Here is a 16,307-nt window from a genome sequence, read left to right on the forward strand (position 1 = left end):
CTTGTTGCATCGACTGTACTTGTAATTTAAAGGTAGTCTCAGTGCTATGTTGGTCCCATCCAAATATTAAAAATACAAATGTCTGTGAAATTCTCAGCTGCTTACACTGTAATGCAATGAGTAGTTAAATTCCATTGATCGCACAGCTGGAACATACACTGTCAAAACTGACATGAGACCCATGACTGTGTGTGTGTGTGTGTAACTGATTGAGGGAATATCTTGATATAGTCTTAATGTTTGCTTGTTCCAAATTTACATTTAATTTACAAGATGAGTATAAAAGTTTATAATTTTTGATATTTTGGAGTTGAGAAATGTATTTTCCAAAACTACTATTTGGGATTTGTATTTTACCAAAATTTTTTTAATGAAATTTATTTCTATGGGTTGGCAGGATAAATAGACTGAATGGTTAATAATATTGTGGAAAAAAAAACTAACTAAAAACAAAAACAACAAAGACAAAAAAAATGCAGTATTAGACTTGTTCCTGAATGAACTTTGTGCAATGGATGATTTAATCAATTATTCCCCTCACCCTACAAATTGTGTTAAAGATGTCTACCTACCTCTATATAGCCAGACCCAATTAGTTTTTATTTAAATTGGCTAAGTGAAAGTTCATAGTTGTATGGAGGAATGTTTCTACATCTTTTTGTAGTCCTTGTTGAAGTCTTCTTTTTGTGGTTGAGTGAATTGTCTTCTTAGTAGTTGAGCCTTTGCAGTGGATCTTTGTTTCTTTCTTCTTTCTCCTCTTCTCTTTAACTAACCATTTGTTTCTAGCATATACACTTATGATGCTGTAACTTACAAGTTAGGGCTTCACAAGGGCTGTATGTTCATTATGGTTGTATTTAAAGCATATGAGCATGATAATAATAAATAAGTGATTCAGGGCTGGTTTTCTTCTCATTTGTCTAGTCACTATTTTTAAGATACAAAGACGCAGCGAAGTCATATCAACTTTCCCACCAAAGTTGACTATACAATCATCATCTTCATCTGATAATTACAGGAGTTGCTTTGAAGGGAGATAAGTGATAAGAGAGCAATGGCTGGCAGCACCAAGGGAGATAAATCTACAACGGCTTAAAGCTGCGGTTTTCAAGCGACTTTTATCTATGGACCCCTATGATTCCTATTTTACTTGGGGCTGGGAACCCTCATTGCCATTCGATGTCTAAAAACTGCTATTATATTTTTATGATTAAATATTATTAGGAATTGGATGAAAAAAGTGTTTAAATATTTTGTCTATTGTACAAGTATGACCAGTTTATTGCACAAATTTTAACAATAAAATCTTATATGAACCCCCAAGGGCCGTATGGATCCCTGTTGAAAACCACTGGCCTTAAAGTTGACATGGTTTGATTCTCTGTTAGAATGCTTCCGCTTTCAGTTATGTTGCTCTTGTGAAAAGCACAAAAATCCAGAGAAAGACTTTCTCATTCCTGTGCCCACTTCTCAAGGTCTCTCCCACCTGTAAATGACCACTGCTATGATTATTGCGTATTTATGCAGTTGCTTGACCTGCTACAAAGAGTAGCCATTCTCATTCATTTCACGCCCTACTGTTTTAAAAGAAGATAATTCTGGACAATGTAGTCCTTATGTATCTGATATACAAAAAATGGTTTTGATGGTCATGACTAAAATGCCTTTGAACCATAGGTTTGCTTGACAAAGGTTTACTTGAGAGGTTAAACAGTAACTTCATCAACAACAAATGCTGACTGTTACTATCATTAATTCGTCCATATGAACATAAACAAAATCCTCGTATGTTTTTCTTTACCTCATCCAACTATAGTTGCCCCATTAACCACAACTTACTGAATTAGTAAGAGAGCTTTTACACAGTCACTCGACCTGTTAGAAATAGCAGCCCAATACCTCTCAAATTATACACTATTGTTTCAAAAGGAAGAGACAGATTAAATGAGTTCTAGATATTACTAAAAAGATGGCATGGTCATGGTTGGAATGACTTTGATCATAAATCTGCTCAATGAGAGTTGATTTTTGTATGTATATTAAACAGCATGCTAATGGAATTGGCAAGGTGTTTTGGTTATCTGTAAGTTTGTTAAGCATGGTTAGTGCATAATATTGGATAAATTCATATGCTATGGGGTGATGAGTGTCTTGGTTTTTTTTTTGTACTAAGTTCTTCATTGGAGATAGAAAAATGTTTTGACCTCATCACATATGGACTGACTCAAATTGCTTGAATTTAACTAAATATTTACCAACCTGGACCACCACTAGTTCCATCGGGCTTTCTTTTATATATATATATATATATATATATATATATATATATATATATATATATATATATATATATCGCTTAGGTATTGTGATACTAACTTGCTGTAGAACTCAATGTACATATGTTTCTGAATGAAACGTTAGTTAAATACAGAGTGATAATAAGAAAAGAGATGACAAAGGAGTAAACAATTATTGTATGAGCTTAGTTTCAGCAGAGCTTCAAATATATGGAAACAGTCATAAGCTAATGAAGTTCATATATATATAAGTATATGTATGTATGTGTGAGTGTTCATAGTTAAGCTGCTTCAAAGTATATCACAGATAATTATAAATGTTATCTGGATGGTGAAACTTCCCTACACTAGTCCTACTTTGTGCTACCTAACTCCCTGAATTAAAAATTTTATTCAATTTGATGGAACAGTTGCTGTCATGGACTCTTAATTAACCACTGTATTGTTGTTCAATATTTTTTACTAATTCCAACTGTAGTGGTTCAAGTGACTATAGATTTTGAGTGTATAATTCTAGACTGCTGTCTGTCAGTAGGCTGCCTGTTATGTATTAGTAGAACTTGTGACAACTATTGGTTACATGAAGTTTACCACCCTCTGAGGTGGTTAAAGTAAAAGGGAAAGAGAGAAAAAAACAAAATAAAAACCTTAAAATCAAATATTGGTGAATATTGGTGTAATGAACACTGATAAAATTCTGTTTTTGTATAAAGTCTGTTAAAAGATTTGTTTTAATTATGTTCCATTTTTCCATTTTTTTTTCAATAAATTTCAATTTCTATCTCCCTCGAGTTTGTGTTTATTTTCCTTTGACTGTATTTAACAATATGCTGCAAATTATGCTGTGTGTGTGTGTGTGTGTGTGTGTGTGTGTGTGTGTGTGTGTGTGTGTGTGTGTGTGTGTGAGTGTGCATGCTTTTATATTGCAGAAACGTTAGAATGCTATTTGATATGGTAGCTGGGAGAAAATGGGAAAGAAGACTGCGACAGTTGGCGAGGATCTCTTAACATTGATGTATTATTTAAAACATACTTGGTCAATAAACATAGTCCCTTCTACTATAGGCACAAAATCTGGAATTTTGGGGGAGCAGGGCTAAGTCGATTACATTGACCCTAGTGCTTGACTGGTACTTATTTTATGGACCTCAAAAGGATGAAAGGTAAAGTTTAGCAATTGAACTCAGACCTTAAAGATGGATGAAATACCACTAAGCATTTTGTTTGGCATGCTAATGGCTCTGTCAGCTGAAGAGGAAATACATTTTTCTGGATAGGAAAATCAGAGAATGAGAAAAAGAAGATAGTGGAATTGTGTTGTTATTTTTCAGAATAATATGGAATTGTTGGAGGAATTACCACATAATGTATGTGTGATGGCTGTATCAGGAATTTGGGATTTGTTGGGTAGAAAGTGACATGCTATGCTCCTAAATTCAACATCCCTGCAGAGTTAATTGATGACTCCTTGAGAAATTTCTGACTGTAATGCGAGGATTAGAACTGATTAGGGTATCTGAACTGAGGTAAAAAATGAACAGTCTTCAAGTGCTTTGGTTTTGCACAGAGCAGGGCTTGGTCATTATAAATACATTCTTTCAGTTAACGCCCATGCACAAAGCAAACTGGATGCGCTCTTTCTAAACACAGACACATTATTGATTTTGTAATTGTGCATTGTTGTGATATGCAAAATGTATGCAAGCTGCATACTCTGAGAGATACAGCATGCTTATCAGGCCATCGTATGGCAAGAGAAAAGTTTGAATTTGTTGTCAGAAATAAGAAGCGTTTTGGAGGCTATAGTCTCCAAAACATTGATGTATCCAAGCTTGAAGCGAAAGAAATTACTAAAAGATTGATGGAAAAATTGGACAAAAGATTTAAAGGATAAAATCTACAAGATTGCGTCAACCACGTTGGGTTATACATGATTTGATCAGGATTGGTTCAACTATAATGGCATTGAAGTTGTAGCAATGCTAAGGGATAAAAACAAATTGTTTGCAAAGTTCCTGTAACCAGATGTTCTTGTGATACTGAAAAATGCATTGAAAATACAAAACACTGTCAAAGGTAACTTGCAGTGTAAATTTAGATTGATGAAGTACAGCTAGTGGATAGGACCCCCCACCAAAAAAAACAAAAAAAACTGTAGCGGTAAAAGCAGAAAAGAAGGATATTGACGGCATATATGATCTGTGGTAGGTAGTTTGATTCCAAAGTACATCTGAGATTCGAATGGCATTATGAATCTCTGGACTGAATACATTGTGGACTTTTTAAGGAATCCTATCGTGAATAAGGATTATTATCATTTCTTTTCCTCCTGTCATCCATGATTGAAGATTGTGTAATACTCTATCCAACTCTGGAAGACGTATAGAAGGCGATTGGCCAAATGAGAGCTAAAAAGACCCTTTGTGTTGAATTGGCTAGTAGTTTTCATTAGTGTTGATTTCAGATATTTTGTTACAAGGCTAACAATTTCGAGGACGGACGTAAATCGATTACATCGACCTCTGTGCTCAACTGGAACTTATTTTTATCGACCATGGGAGGATGAAAGGCAAAGTCGACACCGACAGTATTCGATCTCAACGTAAATTCTGAAGAAATGCCGCTAAGCAATGTTCTTGGTGCAGTAACGATTCTGCCAGCTCGCCGTTTAAATAGATGATAAAACGTTGATCTGGCAGAATCGTTAGGACCTTGGGCAAAATGCTTTGTGGCATTTCGTCTGTCATCATGTTCTAAGTTCAAATTGCTTTTCATTCTTTCGGGGTCGATAAAATAAGTACCAATTGATCACTGAGGTCGATGTAATCGACTTAACCCCACCCTCGAACTTGCTGGTCTTGTGCCAAAATTTGAAGCCAATTTTAATAGATGATGTTCGATAAGGATTGCAGACCATCAGGACAGGAAAGATTTTGCTATGTTATCACTATATAAAAATAAGAGTAAAGAAAAGGAATATGGAAACTATCGGGGTTTCTCTTTAGTTTCAGTAAATGGGAAGGTGTTTTCGAGGGTGACTTCTGAATAAACTTCCATTATACGATGTAAACACAAGGCTTCATAACGAATGTATCTGTTTCTCTCTCTCTTTCTCTCTCCCCTCTCTCTCTTTTCCCATCTGTTGCTTTGCTACTGACTGGAATTGTTTTAGTTGTCTTCAAAAGTGAAATTGACATCCAATATTTGCTGTGTGCATGTATCTCCTGATTTAAGTATCTATTGTCTCTTTCACTTCCTTCGTTTCCCTCTTCTCTCCCGCTTTTGATTTAACAATGTGTACATGTATCTATGTATCTTCTTCTCTTGCGATGAACGCCATCACCACTCACTGTCTCTCTCTCCCCCTCTCTTTCTCTCTCTTTCTCTCTTTCTCTCTCTTTCTCTCTCTTTCTCTCTTTCTCTCTCTTTCTCTCTTTCTCTCTCTTTCTCTCTTTCTCTCTCTTTCTCTCTCTTTCTCTCTTTCTCTCTCTTTCTCTCTTACTTCCTCTGAAACATTTAAAAATGCAAAACGAACGCCGTCACCACTCACTGTCTCTGTCAGTCTCTCTCTTTCTCTCTCACTCTCTTCCCTCTTTCCCTCTTACTTCTTCTCTGTCCTCTTCTCTCTCGCTTTGCCACTTTGCCACACACAACACAGGTACGTACAAAAACAAAACGTTAGCGTATTAATATTATTGATAACGATGTAAAAAAGAAAGACCATCACCGCGAGATGTAGTCAAGAGTCCCGCGAAAAATTACGCTGTTATTAAGATAATTTAGCTATACTATGCTTATGGCAACGTTGGTTTGAAAACTCTTTCGATTGCAAAAATGGTGGTAAACTTTTAACCTTTTTTGTTTAACCTTATGTAATTCGTATTATTGAATAAAGGTAAGGAACTGTCAGAATCGTTAGAACATCGGAAAAACTGGTCTGGTGTATTTCTTCTATCTCTTTAGAGTCTAGATTCAAATCATACTGGAGTAAACTTACCTTTCATCCTTCCGAGGTTGATAAAATAAAGTAACAGTCAAGGAGTAGGGTCGATGGTATCGACTGAACACCTCCCCTCAAAATTGCTGGCCTTGTGCCTAAATTTGAAGCAATTATTATTATTAATGTTATACTTCTTACTGTTTTTGCTATTGTTACTAATAGATACATAATTATGTCATGTGACAATGGATTATAAGAACAAGGCATTATGACGTCAGTATTGAATTATGATATAGGTACGTGATAGTTAACACTAGAAGTTTACCCTTGCTTTTGTACAGCCATGGAACTGTCCAGGATTGTCAAGAAATCTGAGTGAATAGCTAACATTTCTTAATCCTGTTCTGTGTGCCTTATTAGTATATGTGTCTAAAATGTATTATAAGATATTATTTATATGCGTATTTTATCTAGTGGTTGTTGTTAATATAAGGGAGATCATCCTTTCTTTATATTTGGCGGGATAAGAAATTTGAGTTTGAGCTAAAAGAAGTATAGAATTCACCTGTCTTTTTCTTTTACTTATTACGAACTTCTTAAAACTTCTAATCGGTGATAATCATATGTAGTACAATTTTGTTTTTCTTAGAAATCGTTAGCATGATATCATCTGCGAGTTATTAATTAAGCATTTTATTAAGTAAGGCATTTCGATATAGATAAAAATAATTACAGCCTGGAGGAAATTCAGGGAATGTTTTTCTCTACATAGAGCGCTAGTAGTTTAGCAATATAGGAAAGAGGGAAAGTTTTTTGGGGTTAACGTACAGGATAATAACTGTTTCCGGGGAGTTCTACCTTGTGAAGGTGTCTTAAAGCATCCTATAATTCCAGTTTTAACAACAAATTCACAAGCCGTTTTCAGATATAATCTTTGAAGCGTAGATATTGATTCAACTGCTATTTCATTAAAGTATAATTCTTCATTATTTATAGCCAAATTCGCATCGTGGTACATCTGTAAGAAAGACTTATTTACATATTTATCGATGCTTCACACTTGTATTTTAATTAAAAAATTGTTTTTAAATGTAGAAAATACAAAATTAAATTCTAAATATATATTCTCGATAACTATTCTTCATTTATTGAAGAATAGGGGGAAATAAATATCAGAGATGCCTTGCAGAAACTGAAGGAGCTGCTCATATGCATTACAACTTTTTTTCTGATGGTGAGTAAAGCTATCGCACTGTTGGAAACTCTTCTGTACCTTCAGCAGGTATCTCAGAGTCACAAGCGATTTTGCCTCTCTGCCTGTACTCTTCCCATGTGTGAGGCAGCGAGGACTGAACTAGCCTGCGCCTATCGAAGGGTTCCATCTGCGGTCTCTTGCCAACCACAGACACCTGAAGCAAAGACACTTGAACCAAAGACACCTCGACCACAGATATCTCAACCACAGACACCTTAAGCTGGTTCCAACTGTCATGCCATTCTATTTGGTGGCTTTCTTTAGTTGTTTGGATTGGAAACCAATCTTTTCCAAGAAATAACGCTCTGGTCTTGCTGGAAAACCTTGTCAGCCGACTTCGATAGGGAATGAGTCTGCGTACAATCATTTGACAAGAGTCTCGTCAAACAAGTCCTGATACTTGGCTTTCTTCAGTTGGTGAGAAATTTCAAGTCTTTCATCTCAGGGCACTGTAAATTGTAAATACTTAATTATCTGTAATTTAAATTGTACTTCTGAGGGAGGTCATACATTCTTCATAATATTTGGCGGGCTGAGCAATTTAAATTAGGAATAAAGATATTATAAGGAAAAAGAAGCATAGAGTTCACATATTTGACGTTTTTTGTTCTCCTATTACGAAGTTCTTAAAATTTCGAGTTGGTGGTAATCATGTACTATTTCAGTCTTTTAAAAAATCGTCAGCATGATATAACTGACAATATAATTCTCTTTTCTCTTATCTCTCTTCCTAGAAGATGATATGAATATTGAAAAATCATCAGAGTTAATGATAATTCTCATCAAAGACACCAGAAAATAACTTAGATGTTAAAATTGGTGAAGAATTGAAAGGCTGTGACTTTATATAGGTTTTGAGAGAGAGAAAAAAAAGACCATTCACTAAGTAGGCAATTGAAAATAACGAGGTGGGAAATATTCCTCGGGAAAGCTTTGGCAACAAGAATACATAGCCAAGTGTAGGTTAACACAATGCTCTGAACAAAACAAGTTCTGGTAAATCGTTAATCAAAAGTAAGGGACACAACTCCTGAATCAAAATTGATTAGAAATTGAATAGATGCAGGCAGTGGGCAATGATAACGACGTCTACCCATATAAGGCGCTGTGTGTTCTATAGATATTCAAAAGATACACACAAAAATGACATAATGGGTACGAATAGAATAGACTTCTGGCATTTTATTGTGTTCTCCACTTCAATGATGCATATAACTGGCGCATTTCGGTTGAATGGTAACGTGGTTTTATACATACATACATACATACATACATACATACACACACACACACTTATACATATATACATATATCTACATCTACATCTATCCTTCCATCCGTCCATCCGTCCATCCATCCGTCCATCCATACACACACCTATGCAAGCATACGTACACCACACAGACATACATACATTATTACCACACACACTCACACATACATACATTACCACACACACACGCACACACGCACAAATGCGCACTTACATGTGCGTGGAATTTGGTGTGCACGAGAGTTTGTGTGCAGGAAGTACATATGTAACTCGTCTACGTTGCATAGCGTCAACAAAATCTCTTATGAAATATATACTGTAGTTCAACAAGCGGAACGAATCCCGTAAACAAGTTTCATGAATAAATATAGCGCACACACACACACACACACACACACACACACACACACACACACACATACACATACACACACACATACACACAAACACAGACACGCACGCACGCGCGCACACACACATACACAGACGCACACAGACACACACATACAAACACAGACACAGACGCGCGCGCACACGCACACACACACACACACACACACACACACACACACACACACACACACACACACACACACACACACGAAATAGCAAACAAAGCAGTTGGTATCCTGCATGGAGCATTTAATTGTCTGAAAACAATTAGATTCCTATCCATTTCTAAAAGTGTGCATGACGTGTAACCATATAGACAGATGCAACATTAATAGCAACGGCAAGATCAAAGCACAACTTAAAGAAAACACTATTTACAAAGCTTCATGCCCACCTGACAGCTACAAATGTCATAACATGAAAACCTTAAGTTGACATAAACTACGAAATCATGATGCAGAGGAAAAATTCAGAAACCATGCAAAAGGAATATTTATTTTGACTTTAATGTTAAATTCAAGACTGATTTTCTAAGTAAATGTATGTAATTGATTATGTAATCGATTTAGTATGCATTTGGTGGTTATTTTCATTGATTATTTCTTTGAACTGAAGATCAATGGCAGTCACAATGGGATTAGAACCGAACTATCGAACTAAATACGAGAAGGGCTGAGAAGTTTACTCAGTTTACTCAGTAAATAATGTTTTAAGTTGTACTTTGATCCTGCTGTTGCTATTAATGTTGAGATGCATTAATTTCAATTCTTCTTATTAATTATTGCATAGTTTCTTTCCAGGTAAACTGACATCTGACGGTTCAGAAAAGAGTTCAGATGTAACTAGTATCAATATCTCTTGAAAATGGACAAAATTTGGCATCGTGGTGTGATCAAGTACCTACAGAAAAAGGGTTCATTCCTCAAGGACATTCGTGCTGACATGGTTGTGATATTAGGGGATGACGTTTTAGCTTTAGCAACAGTGCAAAAGTGGTCAGCTGAATTTAAGACGGTAAGGGGAAGCCTTGAAGATGTGCCAAAGTCTGGATGTTCTGCAACTGCCACCACTGAGTAAAACATTGATCGTGTTCACCACATGGTGATGGATTGATGATATAAATCAAATAGCCAATGCTATTAGCATATCCTGTGAGAAAGTTCAGAATATTCTGTACAAGGAACTTGCCATGACGAAGGTTTCTGCTCAGTGGTTGCCACGCTTTCTGACACCTGATCAAAAGTGCACCAGGCTGATTACATCATGGGAAAATCTGACATTGTTTGAAGCAGATCTAGCTGGTTTCTTTGAATGTTTTCGAAGCCAGGATGAGTATATAGTTCATCACTTCGAACCAGAGACAAAGAAACAATCCATGCAGTGGAAATACTCCCTCCTCACTTACTTCAAAGAAGGCCAAGGTCGTTTTATCTGCAGGGACTGTGATGGTCTCAGTTTCTGGGATGCAAAGGGCATTGTGTTTATTGATTATCTTCAAAAGAGCCACACCATCAATAAGGAGTACTTTGTCAACTTGCTGAGGCAGTTGTGTCAAGATCAAACACCCAGGAAAACTGATGAAGGAGATTTGTTTCATCAGGACAATGCTCCAGCATACAAGTCATTGCTTTCAATAGCTGCTGTGCGTGACAGTACCTTTGAACTAGTTGAGCATCTTTCTTATTCTCCTGACTTGACCCCATTTGGCTATCATCAGTTCCCTAATATGAAAAAAACCATTGGCTGGGAACCAGTATCACAGTGATGACGATGTCACATCTGCTGTTGATGACTTTTTTTGGCCAACAGGACGAAAGCTTCTTTATCAATGGGATCCAAACACTGCAGCAGCGATGGAAGACCTATGTCGATCACAAGGGGGATTATATTGAAAAATAAACCTCATTAAGTCGCATTTCATGTGAGTGTCTTGGTCAGCCTATGAACTTTTCAGCCGACTCTCGTACTATAAATCGTACTTTTTATTATTACATAAAATAATAGGGCGGCGAGATGGGAGAATCGTTGGAACACCAAGAAAAGCGCTTTGCAATATTCTTCCGGCTCATTATGCCCTCAAGTTTAAATCCCACTGAAGCCAACTTTGTCTTTCATCCCTCTGGCGTCGATAAGAGAACGTACTCGGGTCTTAGGTATCGACTAACAATCATCTCTCAAAATTGCTGTCCTTGTATCTAACTTAGAAATCATTATATGAAATATAGCCATTCGAATAATCGAAAGAAACATATGCATGCTAGGGGTCATCCTATGCTAGGACATAGAAATATAATGAACACCAGGCAGCAGTAGATTATCAAAGGTCAAGAATATTAGCTTAAATGAGATATGAGTGTATGAAGTAGAATGGACTGCATACAAGAAAAGAAAAAAAAAAAGATAAAAAACAAGTGATGAAATCAAAGTAAGAATCCGTTCTCGATAACAGAATATGATTTTTTGATTGTGAAGAGGAAGATATTGGATAGTTTGGCGAGAAACTGAACTGGAGTTGATTAAAAAAATTTAGTTTGTAGTCACTATAAACTGCCAAATGACATTTGATAACCTCCCTACCCAGAACATACTCACATTAACCTTATAAATGCGGCAAATCCCTTTTCCTATCCTATAATCGTGAACAGCTAAGAGTAGAAAGTAGAGTAGGCTGTTAACTTTTGGTATGAAAAATATCCACTCTACCCAAAGTATTGTGTTCTATAGCATCAGATGATATTGGTACTACGAAAAAATATTTTTACATACTTTATGATATATATACACACACACACACACACACACACACATACACACACATATATGTATATACACACACACACACACACACACACACACACACACACACACACACACACACATATATGTGTATATATATATATGTGTGTATGTATGTATGTATATATGTATGTACGTGTGTGTGTGCATGACGAAATAATGTAGTGTAAAAACATAAGGTCATTTAGGTTGAGTAATTCGGAAGTTGGCTTAAAAGCGTTCCAAAACAAGTGTAAGAATAAAGATGATGCCAAGGAAAAAGAAATGATTAAGATACAGAAATGAATTTTAGAATACTATTTCATACAGGTATGTTAATGTATTAAGCGCAAAAGTTAATATATTAAGCGGGAAATTCGTGTAAAATATGAACAAAAAGGGAAGTGGTTGTGTTCAGAAAGTTCTTCAAAGTTTGATTTAAGAAAATGCTCGAATAATTAGACCTGCTGAAAATTCAATCATTAAAAAAATGAATATGTCGCTCGAGAGAGGTTCAAAGGTCATTGTTAAAAATATCTCGAAGGGTAACGTCAAAGTGAATATGTCAATTTGTGTGTGTGTATAAAAAAATCAAAATTCAATAGGGTATTAAAATACCACTTACTATTAAAAAACCACAAATTACTATTAAAAAACACACGGCGAATGCAATAATCATAACAGAAATAGGCTTTTTTTTTGTATGAACTACAGAAGTAAGAAATATTTTACTTAGAAAGGTGTGAACTTGCTAGCCACTTTATTATTATAATCATTATTATTAATAATGGTAACGATACCTATTTAACTTTAAATTACACACACACACACACGCACATACACACGCACGCACACACACACACACAATTCATTAGATTACAGTTCATTTTGTTGTTTTTCTTCCACCAATGGACCATGCGTGTGTTACTTCGGCATCATCATTCCATAAAATGTTTTTAATGGGATAAAAATATTGAAAAAACATCAATATATGTGAGAGTGAAAAAGTAAAATGGCCAAAATCGGTTCGGATAGTTATTATTGTAAGGCTTATAGCGTTTCAAACAGCCATAGCAAAAAATCACTTTTAAATCTTTTTTACAAAAATTATACGGATATTTAAAAAAGCATTTCATTCAATAAATAATGTTTTTACATTACGTATACGTTAATAGAATAAATTGTCGGTTTTCCAAATAGCGAATTAAAACTTGAAATGAAAACATTACAAGAAAAAGTGAGACTTTGCAAATAAAAATGGAATACTCCGCAGTGAATGCAATGAATATTTAAATTTGTAAAGAATTGGACGCAGAGAATGCAATGAATATCTAAATATGCAAGACAGCGAGCTGGCAGAAACGTTAGCACGCCGGGCGAAATGCTTAGTGATATTTCGTCTGTCTTTACGTTCAGAGTTCAAATTCTGTCGAGGTTGATTTGGCCTTTCATTCTTTCTGGGTCAATAAACTAAGTACCAGTTGCGTACTGGGGATCGATCTAATCGACTGGCCCCCTCACACCCACAAATTTTGGGCCTTGTGCCTAGAGTAGAAAAGAATATCTAAATACGCGAAAATTGGAGTTAAAACAATTCAATAAACTTGAGAAATCGAAGTTATAGGAAATTTCTTAAAACATGAATTTATAAAAATATTTCCAGTCTACCCTTTAATAATTGCTTTCTTTTAGTACTTTTAATAATTGTTACATACCTAATTAATAAACAGCTTTCTCCATTATAGTATAGATTTGTGCCAAAAGTAGATGCAGAACGTGATTGGTGAAAAACAGTTAATAGGGTGTTAAGAAGCCCAAATCAATGATTGCTTGAAAGCACAAGTTGTCAGTTAAACCATTTTTAGCAACAAAAAGATTGGTCAAGTAAACTGTTATCTCTCAGCCATAATTTACTTGGTATTTTTGGATTTTTTTTATGTAGTTGAACAGTGATTGGTCTATTGGAAACTGTAACCTGCGATGTTCTTCTTCATGCTATAAAAAATACATTTTCAAACCAACGGGATGGTCACTGTTGGAACACTTTAATCAGTCAGAGCAAATCTGTGATTCAATTCTGACATCACCATCACTATTAATCTCACCATTGTCATCATCACCACAAACTCTAACAACCAGCTTACATGTCAGTCAATGGTAAATATCTGTCTAATGCGCATAACGATTTTGTTCAGCTTCTAATGCTCAAGAATTACCAACACCTTTTAAAAAAATATTTTGGTTTGTAGCTACAGCTGAAATAATCATCAAACTGACCAATCAGAAGACGACTTCATCAATACATTTCTTATACATCTCCATATTTCTTATCTTCGCGATTAACCGTTTTTGTGATATGCCTAGCGAGAAACATACAAACGAAAAAAAAAAAAACCCACCCACTAAAAAACAAAGGAAATCTAGCACAAAATTTAGAGGGTGGGATGAAAGAGGGTAACAAATAGGAAGCGGTGGTGTGTTTTCTGATAAGATAACAGAAATCAGTAATCTACATAAAAAATTACGAGATTGAATTTGAATCCACCTCCTGCACCATGTTTGATTGTTGCAGTAGGATTGTTTGTTTTACTTCGTCTATTTTTTTCTCGATTAAAGTGCATACATACATACATACATACATACATGCATACATGCATGCGTGCATATATACATACATACGTACATATATACATACATGGATGCATACATGCATACAGACATATACACAAACATGGCTGTCCGATAAGTGCCAGTGGACGAAACTCTCGGTCCTTGAGTCACTCTGTAACTTCCGCCACTAAAATAAAAAATAGAATATACTCATGTTTTGAGTTTCATTTTCTTGTTTGTATCAACACACATACACGCATATACACACGCGTATGTATGTATGTATGTATGTATGTATGTATGTATGTATGCATGTATGTATGTATGTATGTATATTATGCATAAATATGTGTGTGCATATATATATATATATATATATATATATTATACATACATACATACATACATACATACATACATACATACATACATACAGATAGATAGACAGCCAGACATATACATATGTATGTATTTGTCTGTCTGTTTCTATGTATGCATAATATGTACATATATTATGTATAAATATGTACTTATTATACATACATATATCTGTATCTGTCTGTCTGTCTATGTATGTATATATGTGTGTATGTATGTGTGTGTGTGTGTGTGTGTGTGTGTCTGCCTGTATGTATGTATGTATGTATGTATGTATGTATGTATGTATGTGTGTATGCATATATGTATGTATGTATGTATGTATGTATGTATGTATGTGTGTGTGTGTCTGCCTGTATGTATGTATGTATGTATGTATGAGCAATTGTTATTGAAAAGAGAAAAACAAAAGGAAGCCAAGCAAAATTAGCCCAAAGGAGTTACAGTCGAGCACAGCGTAGGAGGTGAAGACAATTCATTCAATGTTGTTTTTTCTGTAGACAACTCATTTTCGTTATCTTATCAGAAAACACACCACTGTTTTACATTTATTACACCCTTTCATTCCACCTTCTTAATTTCCTATTTAATGCTGCTTCTTATTCTTTTCATTTGTATGTTTCTAGCTAGACATGACACACAAACACAGTTAATCACGAAATATATTAGTGTATTACGAAATGTATTAGTGAAAAGTACTTACCACGCCTCAGAATACGTTTTCACTAGTCTTTTGAGGCGTGGCTGTGTGGTAAGAAGCTTGCTTTATGTCTGTTTGTCCCCTCTATGTAATGCCTTTATGGCAAAATTTATGAAATAAAGAAGCTTGCTTCTCAACCACATAGTTTCAGGTTCGGTCCCACTGCATAGCACATTGGGCAAGTGTCTTCTAGTATAGCTCCGGGCTGACGAAAGCCTTGTAAGTAAATTTGGTAAACGGAAACTGAAAGAGACATTCCTATATATAAGGTCGACTTAACCAGAAGCACCATAGGTACTGGAATTAATTTACTCAACTAAATCCTTCAATGCAGAGCTCCAGTACGGCTGCAGTCCTATGACTGAAACAGATAAAAGATAAAGATGGTCACATTCTTTGTCTATTGTCTGATGCTTATTTCAACCGTTGGTAGAGGCGCAATGGTATAGTGGTTAGGGCAGCGGACTCGCGGTCATAGGATCGCGGTTTCGATTCCCAGACCGGGCGTTGTGAGTGTTTATTGAGCGAAAACACCTAATGCTTCACGAGGCTCCGGCAGGGGATAGTGGCGAACGCTGCTGTACTCTTTCACCACAACTTTCTCTCACTCTTACTTCCTGATTCTGTTGTGCCTGTAATTCAAAGGGTCAGCCTTGTCACACTGTGTCACGCTGAATATCCCCGAG

The 16,307-nt window shown here is 35.6% G+C and overlaps 1 protein-coding gene across 1 annotated transcript; it reads left to right on the top strand.

Moving 5' to 3' along the window:
- The first annotated feature begins 6,556 nt into the window (after positions 1-6,556).
- LOC149136125 (uncharacterized) lies at positions 6,557-11,985 on the top strand. The gene is made up of 2 exons (XM_089350912.1): positions 6,557-6,612; positions 8,227-11,985. The coding sequence occupies exon 2, from the start codon at positions 10,348-10,350 to the stop codon at positions 10,921-10,923; it is 576 nt and encodes a 191-aa protein (XP_089207038.1). The 5' UTR covers positions 6,557-6,612; positions 8,227-10,347; the 3' UTR covers positions 10,924-11,985.
- The last annotated feature ends 4,322 nt before the right edge of the window (positions 11,986-16,307 follow it).

Source organism: Octopus bimaculoides, chromosome 4 (genome assembly GCF_046866305.1).
Source record: "Octopus bimaculoides isolate indiv1 chromosome 4, ASM4686630v1, whole genome shotgun sequence".
In the NCBI taxonomy this organism is placed as follows: Eukaryota; Metazoa; Mollusca; class Cephalopoda; order Octopoda; family Octopodidae; genus Octopus; species Octopus bimaculoides.